Source organism: Pipistrellus hanaki (assembly GCF_964339955.1).
Source record: "Pipistrellus hanaki genome assembly, chromosome: 12".
NCBI classification, from domain to species: domain Eukaryota; kingdom Metazoa; phylum Chordata; class Mammalia; order Chiroptera; family Vespertilionidae; genus Pipistrellus; species Pipistrellus hanaki.
In genome coordinates, this window is record NC_140514.1 from 54,599,730 (window position 1) to 54,614,886 (window position 15,157).

The 15,157-nt window shown below is 40.5% G+C and overlaps 1 protein-coding gene across 2 annotated transcripts in view; it reads left to right on the forward strand.

Moving 5' to 3' along the window:
• The window catches only part of TMEM131 (transmembrane protein 131), a 161,187-nt gene that overhangs the window by 50,146 nt on the left and 95,884 nt on the right, over positions 1–15,157 (forward strand). For both annotated transcript variants that reach the window (XM_084900319.1, XM_084900318.1), the window contains exons 3-4: positions 8,058–8,098; positions 14,208–14,276. In XM_084900319.1, the coding sequence (XP_084756445.1) occupies positions 8,058–8,098; positions 14,208–14,276 (110 nt within the window). The remainder of the gene's footprint in view (positions 1–8,057; positions 8,099–14,207; positions 14,277–15,157) is intronic.

The window sequence follows — 15,157 nt, forward strand, 5'->3', positions numbered from 1 at the left end:
CTCATGTAAGGCTAAAAGAAGTCAGTATTTGGGCACATATAGTCTTATCCCTGTGTAAGATGTATAATAACTATTTATAATAACTATGTAATAATAGATAAGATTATAGGATTTGAGTTTTGACTCATACCATTTGTTCCTTGGCCAGTAATTTGAATCATTCAGAGGCTTAGTTTCCTTATCTGTAAAATATAATTCTCTATGCTCCAATATGTTAGGAACTGCAAAGTTTACTAGAGATATAAATGTGACAATCACATACTTTGATTTATAATGCATGGCGTTTACAAATGAAAATTCTGAATTAATTCTATTTCTTAAGGTTATAGTAGGGTTTTCAATCTCGTCAATACTTACATTTTGGACCAGGTAAGTTCTTTGTTGGGGTGGAATGGGGGAGGAAGGAAGAAGACTGGCCTGGGCAGTATAGAGTATTTGTCAGTGTTCCTGGCTTCTGCTCTCTAGATTCCAGTAGTGTAGCCCCCTCTGTTTTAACCATCAAAAATATCAAGACATTGGCCAGGCCAGTGTGGCTCAGTTGGTTGGAGCATTGTCCTGTACATCAGAAGGTCTTAGGTTCTTGCCCTTTGCTTACATTTCAGTCACAATATTCTTTTCTCCATTTTCTTTATTTTTTTCCTTTTTGCTCTTGATTTATCAAAAGTTTTACTTAAGATGTAAGGTTATTAATGTATGACTCTACCTGACTTGCTATTTCTCCTCCTCTTTTGATATAATCCTTTTGTCTTTTTTAAATATCAATAGACAAGTTGATCTCATTTAATCATACTATATTTGTGTTTAATCCCAACCATCTAATTTTTATGCTTTCCTTTTTGTTTTCCCTCTTGATTTAGAGGCTTAATTTTCAGGTATATATATTTAAACCTTTATTTCTCAGATTTTCTTAAAATAAATAGTGTCTGTTGTGACCTCTCCCTTTCTCTCAGTACTTAGGGTGTGTTGTTGACATGTCCTGAGATTTTCACTCTTCATTATAGTTAAATAATTATTTTTCTACTTTGTGATTTATACCTCAGAAACAACATTTACTTGCTACTTTTCTAACCTTATTTCCACAGTTCCTTTTCCTTGAGTACCTACTTATCTTTCACAAGACAGCTTCCTCATTTGTAATTCTTCATGACTAATCTTTTTGGGTAGATTATCTTCCTAAAGGTTCCTTCCCCGCCTATCCCCCAATTAAGTATACATGGGTGATACATTTCCCGAATCTCCTTTCTATCAACTGCATATGGGAACCAGATTTGCTCTTCTACAATTGTTAGGTTACACTTCTCTGAAGTGACATACAGAGAAGTGTCACACTTAACAGTGGTCACTTGGTGTACAATTAGAAAAGTTTGACGTATTTACACCCCTGTGAAACCATCACTACAGTCAAGATGATGAACATAACCATCACCCTCGAAAGTTTACTCGTGGCCTGTGGTGATCTGTCCACTCACACTCCATCTCTAGGCAACCACTGACCTTCTTTCTGTCACTGCCAGTTTATGTTTTAAATCACTTTATATAAATGGAATCATGCAGCATATACTTTAGGGCAGGGGTCTTCAAACTACGGCCCGCGGGCCACATGCAGCCCACAGAGGAATCTGATCCGGCCCACCAGGTTTTTTGGGCAGTGAGCGCAACCGAGGTGTTACAGTAGGAATTAGTAGTTCATATAGTCCGGCCCTCCAGCTCTCTGAGGGACCGTGATCTGGCCCCCACTTTAAAAAGTTTGAAGACCCCTGCTTTAGGGGGATCTGAGTCAGCATAATTATTTTGATATTCACCCATGTTGCTTGTGTGTACCAATAGTTTATTATTTTTTTTCACTCAAATATTATTTTCTTTTAAAGTTCTTTTTAAAATAATGCATACTTCGCTGAAACCAGTTTGCCTCAATGGATAGAGCTTCGGTCTGCGGTTCGATTACAGTCAAGGGCATGTACATTGGTTGCGGGCACTTCCTCAGTAAGGGGTGTGCAGGAGGCAGCTGGTTGATGTTTCTCTCTCATCAATGTTTCTAGCTCTCTGTCCCTCTCCCTTCCTCTCTGTAAAAAAATCAATAAAATGTATTTTTTAAAATAATAATAATAATGCATATTTATTGTAAAACTATAGGGCCAATGCACAAAATTTGTGCACAGATAGGGTCCCTAGGCCTGGCCGGCAATTAGGGCCAATCTGTAGGGTAATCAAAGTGGTAATTGGGGCCCCTGCTCACATTCACCTTGGCTGGCCTGGGGCCACTCACTCACTGGCCCCACCCCCCACCAGTCGCCTCCCTCTACAGGGCAGCCTGCGGGGTGATCAAGGGGGCCATGCTCGCACTTGCCTTGGCTGGCAGCTTGGCACCACCTACTTGCTGGCCCTGCTCCTCCACCGCCACCACTGGTTGAGCGTTTGCCCCTTGGTGGTCAGTGCACATCATAGCGAGTGGTTGAGCAGTCTTTGCATATCATTAACATATTACACTTTGATTTGTTGAAAGGCTGACCAGATGACCAGAGACTTAGCATATTAGGCTTTTATTATCTACTAGAGGCCCAGTGCATGAAAATTCATGCACTGGAAGGGAAATCCCTCAGCCTGGCCTGCCCCCTCTCACAATCCAGAGCCCTCAGAAGAAGGCAACACCCCATCACACTTCTACTGCTACCACTGCTGGCAACACAAGCCTCAGGTGGCCCTGGTTACCTGAGCCTCGGATGGGCAGCCACCATCTGAGGCTTGCCTGCACCTCAGACTGGCCCTGGTTGGCTGAGTGACTGAGGGGACTTGGGGACTCAAAAGGCAGAGCTGAGTGGACTGAGTGCCACCATCTTTGAGGGCGTGACAGTTAATTAGCATATTCCCTCCCTGTTGGCTGTGGACGCCACCATCTTTGTGACGGTCTGAAGGTCAATTAGCATATTCCCTCTTTATTAGATATAATACTAATAAAAGGATAATATGCTAATTATACTGGGAGACTTTCTTGGAGACCTTCCAGCTTCCTTCTGGACAAAGACATGGTGGTAGGGCTGAGGTAGAGGTGGTTAGGCATGATCAGGCCAGGAGTGGAGGGCAGTTGGGGGTGATCAGGCTTGGGGGAGGGGGAGCTGTTGGGGGCAAGAAGGCCAGCAGGGGGGGCACCAGTTGGGGATAAGCAGGCCAGCAAGGAGGCAGTTGGGGGTGAGCAGGCTAGCAGGCAGAGTGGTTAGGGGCAATCAGGCAGGCAGGCAGGTGAGCAGTTAGAAGCCAGTGGTCCCAGATTGCAAGAAGGATATCTGACTGCCGGTTTAGGCCCAATCCCACAGGGATTGACCTTAAACTGGCAGTGGACATCCTCCAAAGGGTCCCAGATTGGAGAGGGTGAAAGCCGGGCTCAGCGCCTCCCCCCCCATTCTCCCCCTCCTCTGCACTAATTTCATGTACCAGGTCACTAGAATAGGATAATAAAGACATGTTTAATGGAAAAAGAAAACAAAGGTTCTCAAATCTTGAGTTTATTCTTTTTTTAATTGCTGAGTAGTATTCCACTGTACAGATAGAACACATTTCATATATTCATTCATGGAAATTTGGGTTATCCTAAGAATTGACCAATTACTAATATAGCTAAAGCTACTATAAACATTCATGTACAAGTCTTTGGGTGGATATAAGCTTTTGTTTCTCTTGGGCAAATATCTAGGAGTTCAGTGGTTAGGTCATATAGCAGGTGTATGTTTGACTTGGTAAGAAATTGCCAACCTTTTTCTAAAGTGGTGGTTTTATTTTGCTTTGCACTCCCACCAGTATATATGAAAGGTAGTTCTAGTTACCTCACATCTACTCCAATCTCTTATATGATCAGTCTTTTTAATTTTGGACATTATAATAGATTAGAGGCCCGGTGAATGAAAATTCATGCACTAAATTGGGATCCCTCTACCCGGTATACCTCCTCTCACAGTCTGGGAGCCTTCAGGGGCTGGTGGTGACCTGGTGATCAGGGGGAAGGTGACAACCCAATCACACCTCTGCTGCTGCCACTGCCAGCAGTGCAACCCTTGGCCAGCCCTGGTTACCAGTGCCTCAGGTGGCCCTAGGCAGCTGGGCAGCCGACATCCGAAGCTTACTTGCACTTTGGGCCAGCCCTGGGGTCTGGCTGGCTGAGGGGACTGGGGCACTTGGGGACTTTGGAGGCAGGTACCCCGGTGGGGCTGAGGGAACTGAATGCTGCCATCTTGTGGCTGTGGGCACCGTCATCTTTGAGGATGTGACAGTCAATTAGCATATTCCCTCCTTATTGGCTGTGGGCTGTGAGGGAGTGATGGTCAATTAACATATTCCCTCTTTATTAGATAGGATGTGTAGTTAATTGTAGTTTATCTTAGTAGCTGATATTGAATGTCTTTTAATGTGCTTAGCTGACATTCGTATAATGGCCAGTTTTTAAAAGTTGGGTGGTTAATTATTCAGATTTCTTATATGTTCAGAATATAAATTCTTAATCAAATATGTGATTTGCAAATATTTGCTCTCAATGTGTGGCTTGCATTTTCATTTTCATAACAATATCTTTTGGTGAATATATCTTTTTTCTTTTATACTTAGTGGGGGTTTTTTGTGTATGTTTTGTTTGTTTGTTTGCCTCATTCAGAAATCTTTTTCTATTTCAAGGCAATAAAGATAATCTCCTGTTTCCTTGTTGAAGTTTTAGAATTTTAATTTTTAATCTTAGAACTGTGGTTTATCTAAAGTTAGTTTGAGTGCCTTGTGTGATGTAAGGATAAAGGCTTACTTCCCCCAATAGGTTTAGCTAGTTGTCCCAGCTCCATTCGTTGAAAAGTATGTTTCTCTATTGAATTGCATTGATGCATTTGTTGAAAATCAAATGACTACAAATGTGAGTTCATTTCTGGACGTTCTCCTATTCCATTAATCTATTTGCCTTTATACCAGTACTACACTGTCTTGATTGCTTATAGCTTTTTTTTTGAGTGTGGCAAGTTATACATAATTTAAAAATTGCATTTTAAACCATTTTTAAGTGTACAGTTTAGTGATATTTGGTATGTTTACATTTATTTTCACATCAGCACTACCCAGCTCCAGAACTTTTTTGCCATCCCAAACTAAAACATTGTAACTCTCCTTAACCCAAACCCTTTACACCATTCTATTTTCTGCCTCTATGAATTTGACTACTCTAGGTACCTGATTCATATAAGTGGAATCTTACCCTATTTGTCCTTTTGTGAATGCTTATGTCACTTTGCGTAAGTGTAAACTTAGTCTTCAAGGTTCATCCATGTTGTAGCATATATCAGAATTGTTCTGTTATATAAATTACATTTTTTTGTCCATTTATTGATTGATAGGCATTTGGGTGCTTCCACTCTTTAGCTTATTGTGACTGATGCTACTATGAACATGGATGTCCACACATCTGAGGCTCTGCTTTCTGTTTTCAATTCTTTGGGATCTCTATCCAGAAGTGGGTTTACTGGATCGTATGGTCACAGTTTAATTTGTAGAGGAACTTCTATACCATTCTCCGCAGCAGCTGCACATTTTACACTCTTGCTAGCAGTGTACATGGGTTTCAGTTTCTCCACATTACCAACTTCACTTACTCCAATTCCCAACACTGGCTATTTTCTGTGATTGTTTTTACAGTAACTAACCTGATGGGAGTGAAGTGGTATCTCATTGTGGTTTTTGATTTGTACTTCCCTAGTGATCAATAATGTTCAGTATCTTTTCATGTATCTGCAGAGACATACCCATTTGTATGTCTTTAGAGAAATGTCTTTTCAAGTCCTCTCCATTTTTTTTTTTTTTAACCAGGTTGTTTGTTATTGTATACTGTTGAGTTATGGATGTTCTTTATAAATTATGTACATTAATCCTTCATCAGATATGTGATTTATAAATATTTATTCCCATAATAAAAAGTTAAATAAATTTTTCTTTAAGTACAGAAAATGGAAGAGTTGAGACAATGAATACCCATTCACCTACCACAGAGCTAGACCCAACAGTTGCTAACATTTTGCCATATTTGCTTTAGATACATATGTACTTCCATGCACAACAAAATATATTGCTGGACCGGCCGGCATGGCTCAGGGATTGAGCGTCAACCTATGAACCAGGAGATCACGGTTTGATTCCTGGCCAGGGCACATGCCCAGATTGCAGACGGATCCCCAGTGTGGGGTTTGCAGGAGGCAGCCGATCAGTGAGCTCTCTCTTTATGGATGCTTCTATCTCTCTCTTCCCCTCTTTCAAATAAAAATATATTACAAATATATATTTAGCTGAAATATTTTAAAGAAAATTACATCAAGACATTTTACCTCCACTCAAACATTCACTTTCAAAAATAAGGACATTTTTCACATCTGCCATATAGTCTCTATGTACATTATCCAAAATACCATTTCAAAATAACATATATTATGGGGGAAATAATGCCACAACTCTACTGTTATTTCTAATTATAATGTATAAGAACCTTTGGGGATAAGTTCACTAATTTAAAAAAATGTTTTTATTGATTTGAGAAAGAAAGAGGGAGAGAAAAACATCATGTGAGAGAGAAACATTGACAGGTTGCCTTCCAGGTTGTTTGGGGATCAAACCTGCAACCTGGACTTGTGCCCTGCCTGGGAATCAAACCAGTGACCTTTCGCTGCATGGGACAGTGCTCAACCAATTGAACAACATGGGCCAGGACAATGATGGTATTTCTTAGAGTTTGGGCATTTGCTTACATATCATTAAATGTTTTATTTTCTTCATTGGTTGCCTCCCAACTTTTTACATTCTCTCTTATCCTCAAATCTGTCCTCTACATTAAAGCCAAAATAATATCTTTAAATCCATGTCTGTCTCTGTCTCTTACTCCTCCAGACCCCTTGTATTGCATTTAGGATATACACAGTTTGAACTTCTTACCATGGCTTCTCACCAGAGCACAATGTAATCTGAATCTGCCCCCTTCCAGCCTCATTTTCCTCTCTTCTTTACCTTCTCTCCAAATTCCAGCCACATAAACCTGCTGCCTTTTTTCGAACATGCAGACTCTCCCCTGTCTGAGGACCTGTGCACATCTGTTTTCTCCACCACCACCCAATCTTACTTCTGCGCACAGCTCTTTTTGTCCTTTAGGCTTTGGTGTAAATGTTATCTCTGCAGACAGCCTTCCCTCATCACATGTTAGAACACGTCACCTATTCTCTGACAGCGCATCTTTCCAGGGTTTTCATAGTCTTTTATTTAATGTTTAAGCACATTTTTCTTTATTTTTTTCCCCTATCACTGTTTATACCCCCATACCCTCTTCCATCTCTACCCACCTCGCTCCCTCTCCAGTACCTGAGGTCTACGATGGCCGTTACTGCTGTGCACCAGCACGTGGCACACAGCGGTCACAGTGAGCAGAGAGAGGGCCTGGAGTCACACTAAGTGATTGTGAAGACTCTTCTCATTGGAGGTGTTGGTCTGGCAAACTTTTAAAAAGCAATGACATTTTTATTAGGTTCTTGTGTGTTAAAAAATGTAATGGTATAAAGCAGAGAAGCACAGTCATGTCTATGGGGAAATTTTTAAGTGTTCCCAGACCCAAAATTCAACACAAGCAGGTCTTTATTTTGTTTATCACAATCTATATGCATAATTATGTCTAGTTTCATGCTAAAACTTAACATCCTGACGAGTTCTCTTAGCCTTTTCTGATACCCTAAGGACACGGCTTGCAAAGGGACATACAAAATCAAGGGAGATGAGACTCAGATGCTCGAGGTTGTTTTGGTTACCAGAAGCAGGTACTAATAATGCAGTTGTTTTGTGAAGTGAAGTGGTATAATGTGAACTTACAAAAAGCAGAGGACACCTGTACGTATTAGTGGTATGACAGATCGTTTCATATGATTTAGGTATCAGGTTTAACCTGAAAATTTAAGTGAGCATAAGATCATGATTGAATTTACAATAAAATATTTTGGATATTTTATATATCTCTAGAATAAAGATGTTTTAGTATTTTTACCATTGTTTTCTTTCTTTCACAGACTGAGACAACACTTGGATTCAGTTCCTATCAACAAAAAAGGTAAAGAAGGAATATATTTATATATTACAATATATAAAATTCAGTAGATTTAGTAAAATACTAATATACTTTCAGTTCCTTCTGGGGGATTCCTACAATGTTCCCCATTTCTTCCCCATGCTTTTTTTTATGAAGAGGGGAAAAGTATATTATAAATCATATTATGTCATGTATTTCAAGTATTGTGTATGGAAAACCAAGTTTAAATCTGAATTTTCATGTGATGTGTTGAGTAGATATCATATATGAAAGGCTTTTACTCAGAGCTGTAACCTTGTGGCTTTGTCAGAGGATCAACTTTGTAACTCCCTAAAGACTGCTCTTGTAGCTCTCCCCGCCTTTTATGGACTGACCATTTCTGCCTGCAGTATGGCCAGAGGTCATTCTGTCTGCAGGCCCCGAGAGGGAAACTGGGAGTAGTGAGACCCAGTCCTCTGGAAAGGATGTCTTTACACAGATTCTCACGACTGCAAGAGAGCTGTTTACCCTCAGTGTCATTGAACTGTCCCGTACACACGCACCTCCACATTCTTCGTTTTTTTGGTAGTTTCTCACATGTATTATGGAGACAATATAAAGAATGATACTGCCTGATCCGCTTCCATATCCAGAGAGGCCTGCAACTGGTTTCTGGAGGGAAAGAAGAGCTTTTAAGGGATGAGAGATCCTTCATACTATAGTACATCCGGAAGTATCTCCACACCAGTGAAATTCAGATGGCATCAACAGAACATTTTATTTTGAGACAGAGTAGCAAATATTCCCATTAAGAGTAGGACAACTAAAAACTACTTCAAAAATATGTATAATGGAACTCCTTCAGTAATCACTGTGTTGTTGTTTTTTTTTGCTCTTTCATATCTGCAGCTAAATGTCCCTGCTCCCCTATTGCTCTGTCCTTCTCCTTAATGTTTTACTTTCATCTCTTGGACCTGATCTGCTTGTAATCCATGCCCTAAGGACATGTCCTCTGCCAACAGTTAGGTGTAGACTTCTCTACTATTATGATTATAAATTGTAATGCCACCTTCTGTCCTTCACCCCTCCCCAGATGTTTTTGATCTGGTTGGATTATTTCCAGACCACTAAGAGTCTAGTCTTGGCTTGACCGTCTGAGAACCCTAGAACTCTGGCCTATCGGAAGCAAAGTTAGTGTTGAGAAAAGCATGCCTGATATCTTGTGCTTCTTCCTCAGTTCTTTATTCCAGCAGTTAGGAGATTAGCTATGAAATTATACTGGGCTACATTTATGAAAATGATCTTATTCATCATGATCAAGATCTGGGCTTTGAGTTATTTTCCTCATATAATGAAGAATTTACATGAATACATAATGATAATCTGATCTTACGTTCCACTTATCTGTTATCTACATCTGTCTAATGAACTATCCTGAAACTTACTGGCAAAAAATAATCATCGTGCTATACTGTCAGACACTGTAGGGCAGGACTTCAGGCAGAGCTCAGCAGAGACAGCTTGCCTCTGCTCCATGGTGGTCAGGGCCTCAGTGGGGACACTCCAGCTCTGGGAATGGCTCAGTGGCAGGGGGCTGGAGATAGCATTGCTCTCCTGCTGGTGCTAGCTTGTCACCTGGGACTTCAGCTGAGCAGTTACCTAGAACCCCTGCTTGTGGGCCCCTCTGTGTGGTCTTTTGCAAAGCTTTGGGCTTCTTTATTCTACTGCATGTGGCTGGATTCCAAGAGTGAACATCCAAGGAGAGCCAGTGGGAGCTGGATCACCTTCTATGACATATCCTCATATAGTGTGACTTCTTTCATATGTTTTTGGTCATTTAGGTTGGCATGGAATTAAGGCATTGTGAGATGGAGGCAGAGATTTACACCTATTGATAGCAGGAATATTGGAGAATTTGTAGATAAGTTTTAAAACAATCATACCTTTTTTTCTCACTGAGACAATGAATTAGATAAACTTTAGGTTCAAATTGGTATGCAGTAATGCCATATGGTATGGACTGGATTAGACAGTAAACAGATGTTTAGTCAGCACAGGCTGCTACAACAGAATACCACACAGATTGGGCGGCTAAGCAACAGACATTTATTTCTCACAGTTCTAGAGGTAGGGAGTTCAAGATCAAGTTCCCAGCAGATTTGGCTCCCCAGTGGGCTCCCTTTGTCCTCACATGGCAGAGAGAGAAAGAGGAAACAAGCCTTCTGGGGTCTCTTCTTCTAAGGGCCTAACCCTGATGACCTCATCTAACCCTAATTACCTCCCAAAAGCTCCATCTCCGAATGCCGTCAATTGTCAATAGGATTTCAACATATGAATTTTGGGAGGATGCAGTTCAATCTATGGTCATATACAAGTTTAAACTTACATTTTAGCTCATACCAACCAACTAAAAACTAAAGAGTTGGCCCTGGCTGGTGTTGCTCAGTGGTTACAGTGTTGGCCTGTGCACCGAAGGATCGCTGGTTCAATTCTCAGTCAAGGCACATACTTGGTTGTGGGTTCACTCCCTGGCCTGGATTGGGACACCTGCTGGAGGCTACCAGTTGTGTCTCTCTGATACAGATGTTTCTTTCTCTCTGCCCAGGTCCCTCTCCCTCTCATTCCTCTCTTTCTCTCTTCTTCTCTCCCTCCTTCTCCCCCCTTCCTTCTTCTTTCTCTATTAATCAATGAAATAAAATAAAGCAAAAAGAAAAACAAAAAACCCTAAAGATCTGTATTTATGAATTATATTTAATAAATCATTTGTTTAAAGCACATGACTTGGAGAAAATATAGTCTTCGTACTTACCTAGCAGTAATGATCAGAACATAGCTTCACACTGGAAGAACATAGCCAGCCCTTTTTATATGTGGTTCAGTGTTGCACAGTCAAATTAAACAGTGCCTGAACTCTCATTTAAATATGAATAACTTTCATGGAAATGTATATGTGAAATGGAAATATAAAATAAAATTTGCAGTCGTGAACAATAGAAATTGTAAATACATAGTTGTTTCAGAATAGAAATTGTAATTTTTCTCAGTCCAAATACAAACTTCTATAAAAGTGTCAGAGTTTGGGTTTGAAAATGTCAGTTAGATGAAAGTTATCATATAATCAGATTATTCTAACAGGAGATCCCAATAGATTGTCTTATTGAGCCCCTTTGTTTGATATGTGAAGAAGCTGAGACTCATCCAACCAAGGGATGTGCCCAAGTTTAGTTAGAATTCATTATCTTCTATTTGTTTCTAATCCTCACCTGAGGATATGTATATTGGTTTTTTGGGGGAGTGCATCAGTGTGAGAGAGAAACATCAGTTAGTTGCCAGATGTCTGTGGCCAACTGGGGATTGAACCTCAGCCTAGATATGTGCCCTGGCTGGGAATTGAACCCACAACCTTTTTGCTATATGGGACGACACTCCAACCAACTGAGATCCTGGCCAGGGCAGAATTCATTCTCTTCTGATTGCCAGCTCAGTGTTGCCTTCTCTTTGACTGTTCTTATACCAAACATGGAATTCTGCCAAACATGGAATTCTTATACCAAACAGAAAATTCATGCACTGGAGGGCAGGTCCCCCAGCCTGGCCTGCCCCCTCTCACAAACCGGGAGCCCTCAGGGGCGGGAGGTGACCTGGTGATCAGAAGAAGGTGACACCCCATCACACCTCTGCAGCTACCACTGCTGGCAGTGCAAGCCTCAGCTGGCCCTGGTTACCTGAGCCTCAGGCAGCCCTAGACAGCTAAGCAGCCACCATCTGAGGCTTGCCTGTACCTCAGGCTGGCCCTGGGTGGCGAGGGATTGGGGGACTCAAAAGACAGAGCTGAGGGGACTGGGTGCCACTGTCTTTGAGGGTGTGGCAGTCAATTAGTATATTCCCTCCTTACTGGCTATTTTTTTCCTTGGTAACTACACGTTAGAGCAGGGGTCCTCAAACTTTTTAAAGTGGGGGCCAGATCACGGTCCCTCAGAGAGCTGGAGGGCCGGACTATATGAACTACTAATTCCTACTGTAACACCTCGGCTGCGCTCACTGCCCAAAAAACCTGGTGGGCCGGATCAGACTCCTCTGCGGGCCGCATGTGGCCCGCGGGCCGTAGTTTGAAGACCCCTGCGTTAGAGTAAGTGGTGTCCTCTTTCAGATTTTATCACCTGCTTCAGCAGAAATAGTCCTTCACCACTCAGCTTAGGAGGCTTGATTGGTCAGCTGGTAGTATCTGTCCATAGCTCAGGTCTCAGTTTAGCCAAGGTCACAGGGGTGAGGTAGGGAGGTGGCAGACACTGGGAGCTATGACCTCAGGTACCAGAGGATTGCCTCTGAGGCCAGGGGCTGGGCACCAGGGAGGCTGCAAGGACAGTTGACAGGTGTGGAGCACAGCAGGGAGGCCCTGAGGAGGCGGGCTGCTCAGAGGCCCCAAGCGGCGGGGGATTGGGGCTGCCACCATCTTTGTCTGGTTAATTTGCATAGTCACTCCTGATTGGCTGTGGGCGTCGTGAAGTGACGGTCATTTTTTACATACTTCTCTTATTAGTATAGATGAATAAGTTATACATATTTACTTTATGCGCTATGCTTTTCCCTTGATTGGATTAAGAGGTCATGCAAGTTTGGCTTTCACACCATTAAAACCGATGAACGTTATCAGTAGTAGTATCTCTTGTTTCAGAGGAGCCAGAGTTACATCATGTCTTAGAAGGACAGAAATCAAGAATAGATTCTGTAGTTCTTGCTGCATGTAACAGATGTCTTTGAGAAATTGGCCCTCTTTGTCCCAACATATTTAGTTTTGTGTTTTAGTACAATATTATCTTAATGTTGGGTATTTTCTTCTTGTTTGAACATCTTTGCTGTTCACCATTTGTAGATAGATTTTCAAGCAGCACAGAGGATTGATCTTAATTGGGTAGGGCTAAAAACACGTTTGACTTTAGAGCTTTTAGTTCAGTTATTCCACTCCTCAGACTATTTAATCATTATAGAATTGAGTTAAAGCTAAATTTCCTACATATTTTGTATATTCTAATGTATTTTCTCTGTGGTTTTTTTTTTTTTTTGTAAAATTACTGTATAATTTGAAGCTTGTGTTCTTGTAAATTGTGGTGGTGATGAAAATAGTCATCTTCCAGAATGAATTTTGCTCTTATATCATTTCTTAAAATGCAACAGAAAGATAAATATGGACTATTTAGAAACTTTAGTGGTCGACTGAATTTCTGACTTTCTTGATATGTAAACAGATGACTGTAGTTATGTGGACTCAACCCCCAGGTCGTTTATATTTAGCATCACTGTGAGATCGTAGTGATGCTGAGGAGGTTTGCTATTCTGAAACCTGTTCTAGTGGGAAGAACTAGTACCAAATGGGATGGTTAAACAGGATACTCAAATATTTAGGCCAAGATGGCATAATTCAGTGTGTACCAGACTCTCAGGTTAAAAAGGTATGTCAGTTCTTGGAAATTTCTATTCCAAAATTAATTTTTATTTAATTCTTTGGTCATTTTTTAAATTGAATTTTAGAGAGAGTGGAAGGGAGGGGAAGAGACAGAGAGAAACATCAGTATGAGAGAGAGACACATTGATTGGTTGCCTCTCGCAGGCACCTTGACCAAGGCCAGGGATCGAGCCTGCAACCGAGGTACATTCCCTTGACTAAAATCAAACCCAGGATCCTTTAGTCTGCAAGCCAATGCTCTATCCACTAAGCCAAACCAGCTAAAGCTTCTTTGCCATTTTAGTTATATGTATATTGTCTTCCAAGTATGTGTAGTTGCATTATCTATGGTTCATTGTACATATATAAAAAATCCAAGTGAACATGTTAAGGTATACTATTATCAATTTTTATCAACCAAATAAATTTTAACATTTTGTCTATCTGATTAGTTTGTTTGTGCATTACCTTTCCATAGGGAAACTATTCCGGTGTTGTTGTGTGTTTTTTTGTTATTGTTTTTTTAATTTTGTTAAAACACACATTTAGTGATATGCTCTAATAAAGTAATGCACATCCCTAATAGAACATTAGACTTAACCTTTCTTAAAGATATGTTTTTGTGACAAAATTTAAGTGTCAGACTTTGGTTTGGGAAATAGGTTATTTGAGGAATTGCTTCTTATGCTGTTTTCTTTTTACTTGCAGTATATCTCTGTATCGGGGTAATTGCAGGCCTATACGATTTGAACCACCAATGCTGGATTTCCATGAACAGTAAGTTTAAAATGTTCAGACCATAGTTATTCCTTTCAGCTACTGTGTATACTTTCTTTATTCATGCATTGTCTTGCCTTTTGTCTGTGTTATCTGTATGAAAAAGTTAATGTTCAAGTCACCAGGGAAACGAATAATTTTTAATGCAGTTTACATATGGGAAACAATATTATGAACCAAACATAAAATATTAACTTTTGAAATTTGAAAACTACTCACATATTTTAGTCTCTTTTTCAGAAACTCCTATCTTTAGGAGCAGAATAAAATTTATAGGTTACCTTTTCTGATTAGTGCTTAATTTCCATTTTTATTATTTAAATGCTTCCTGTGTATATAGAAGGATATACTATTTGTTTAATACATGTGCTTTTATTTTTATTTTTTAATCCTCACCTGAGTGTGTGTTTTTGTTATTATTTAGAGAGGGGAGAAGTGAGGGAGAGAGAAAGGAACATTGATGTCAGAGAGAAAACATTGTTTCATTGCCTCCCATATGCTCCCCAGCCAGGGATTGAACCCACATCCTAGGTATGTGCCCTGACCAGGAATGGAACTCGCTACCCTTTTTTAGGTGTTTAGGATGATGCTCCAACCAACTGAGCCACCTGGCCAGAGAGATACATATGCTTTTAAAGTATAAACTTTAAAAAAAAAAATGATTTGAGAAAGAGACAGAGAGAGAGAGAAACATTGATGTTAGAGAGAAAATCAAGTCAGCTGAATCCACCTGGACCAAAGATGAAGCCTGCAACACTCTGTGCATGGGACAACACTCAACTAACTGAGCCACACTTGACAGGTCTAAAGTACAACCTTTTATACACCATCAAAACAATAACGTTAATCAACTACAGTAAAAGCATTTAACTCATGGAGCT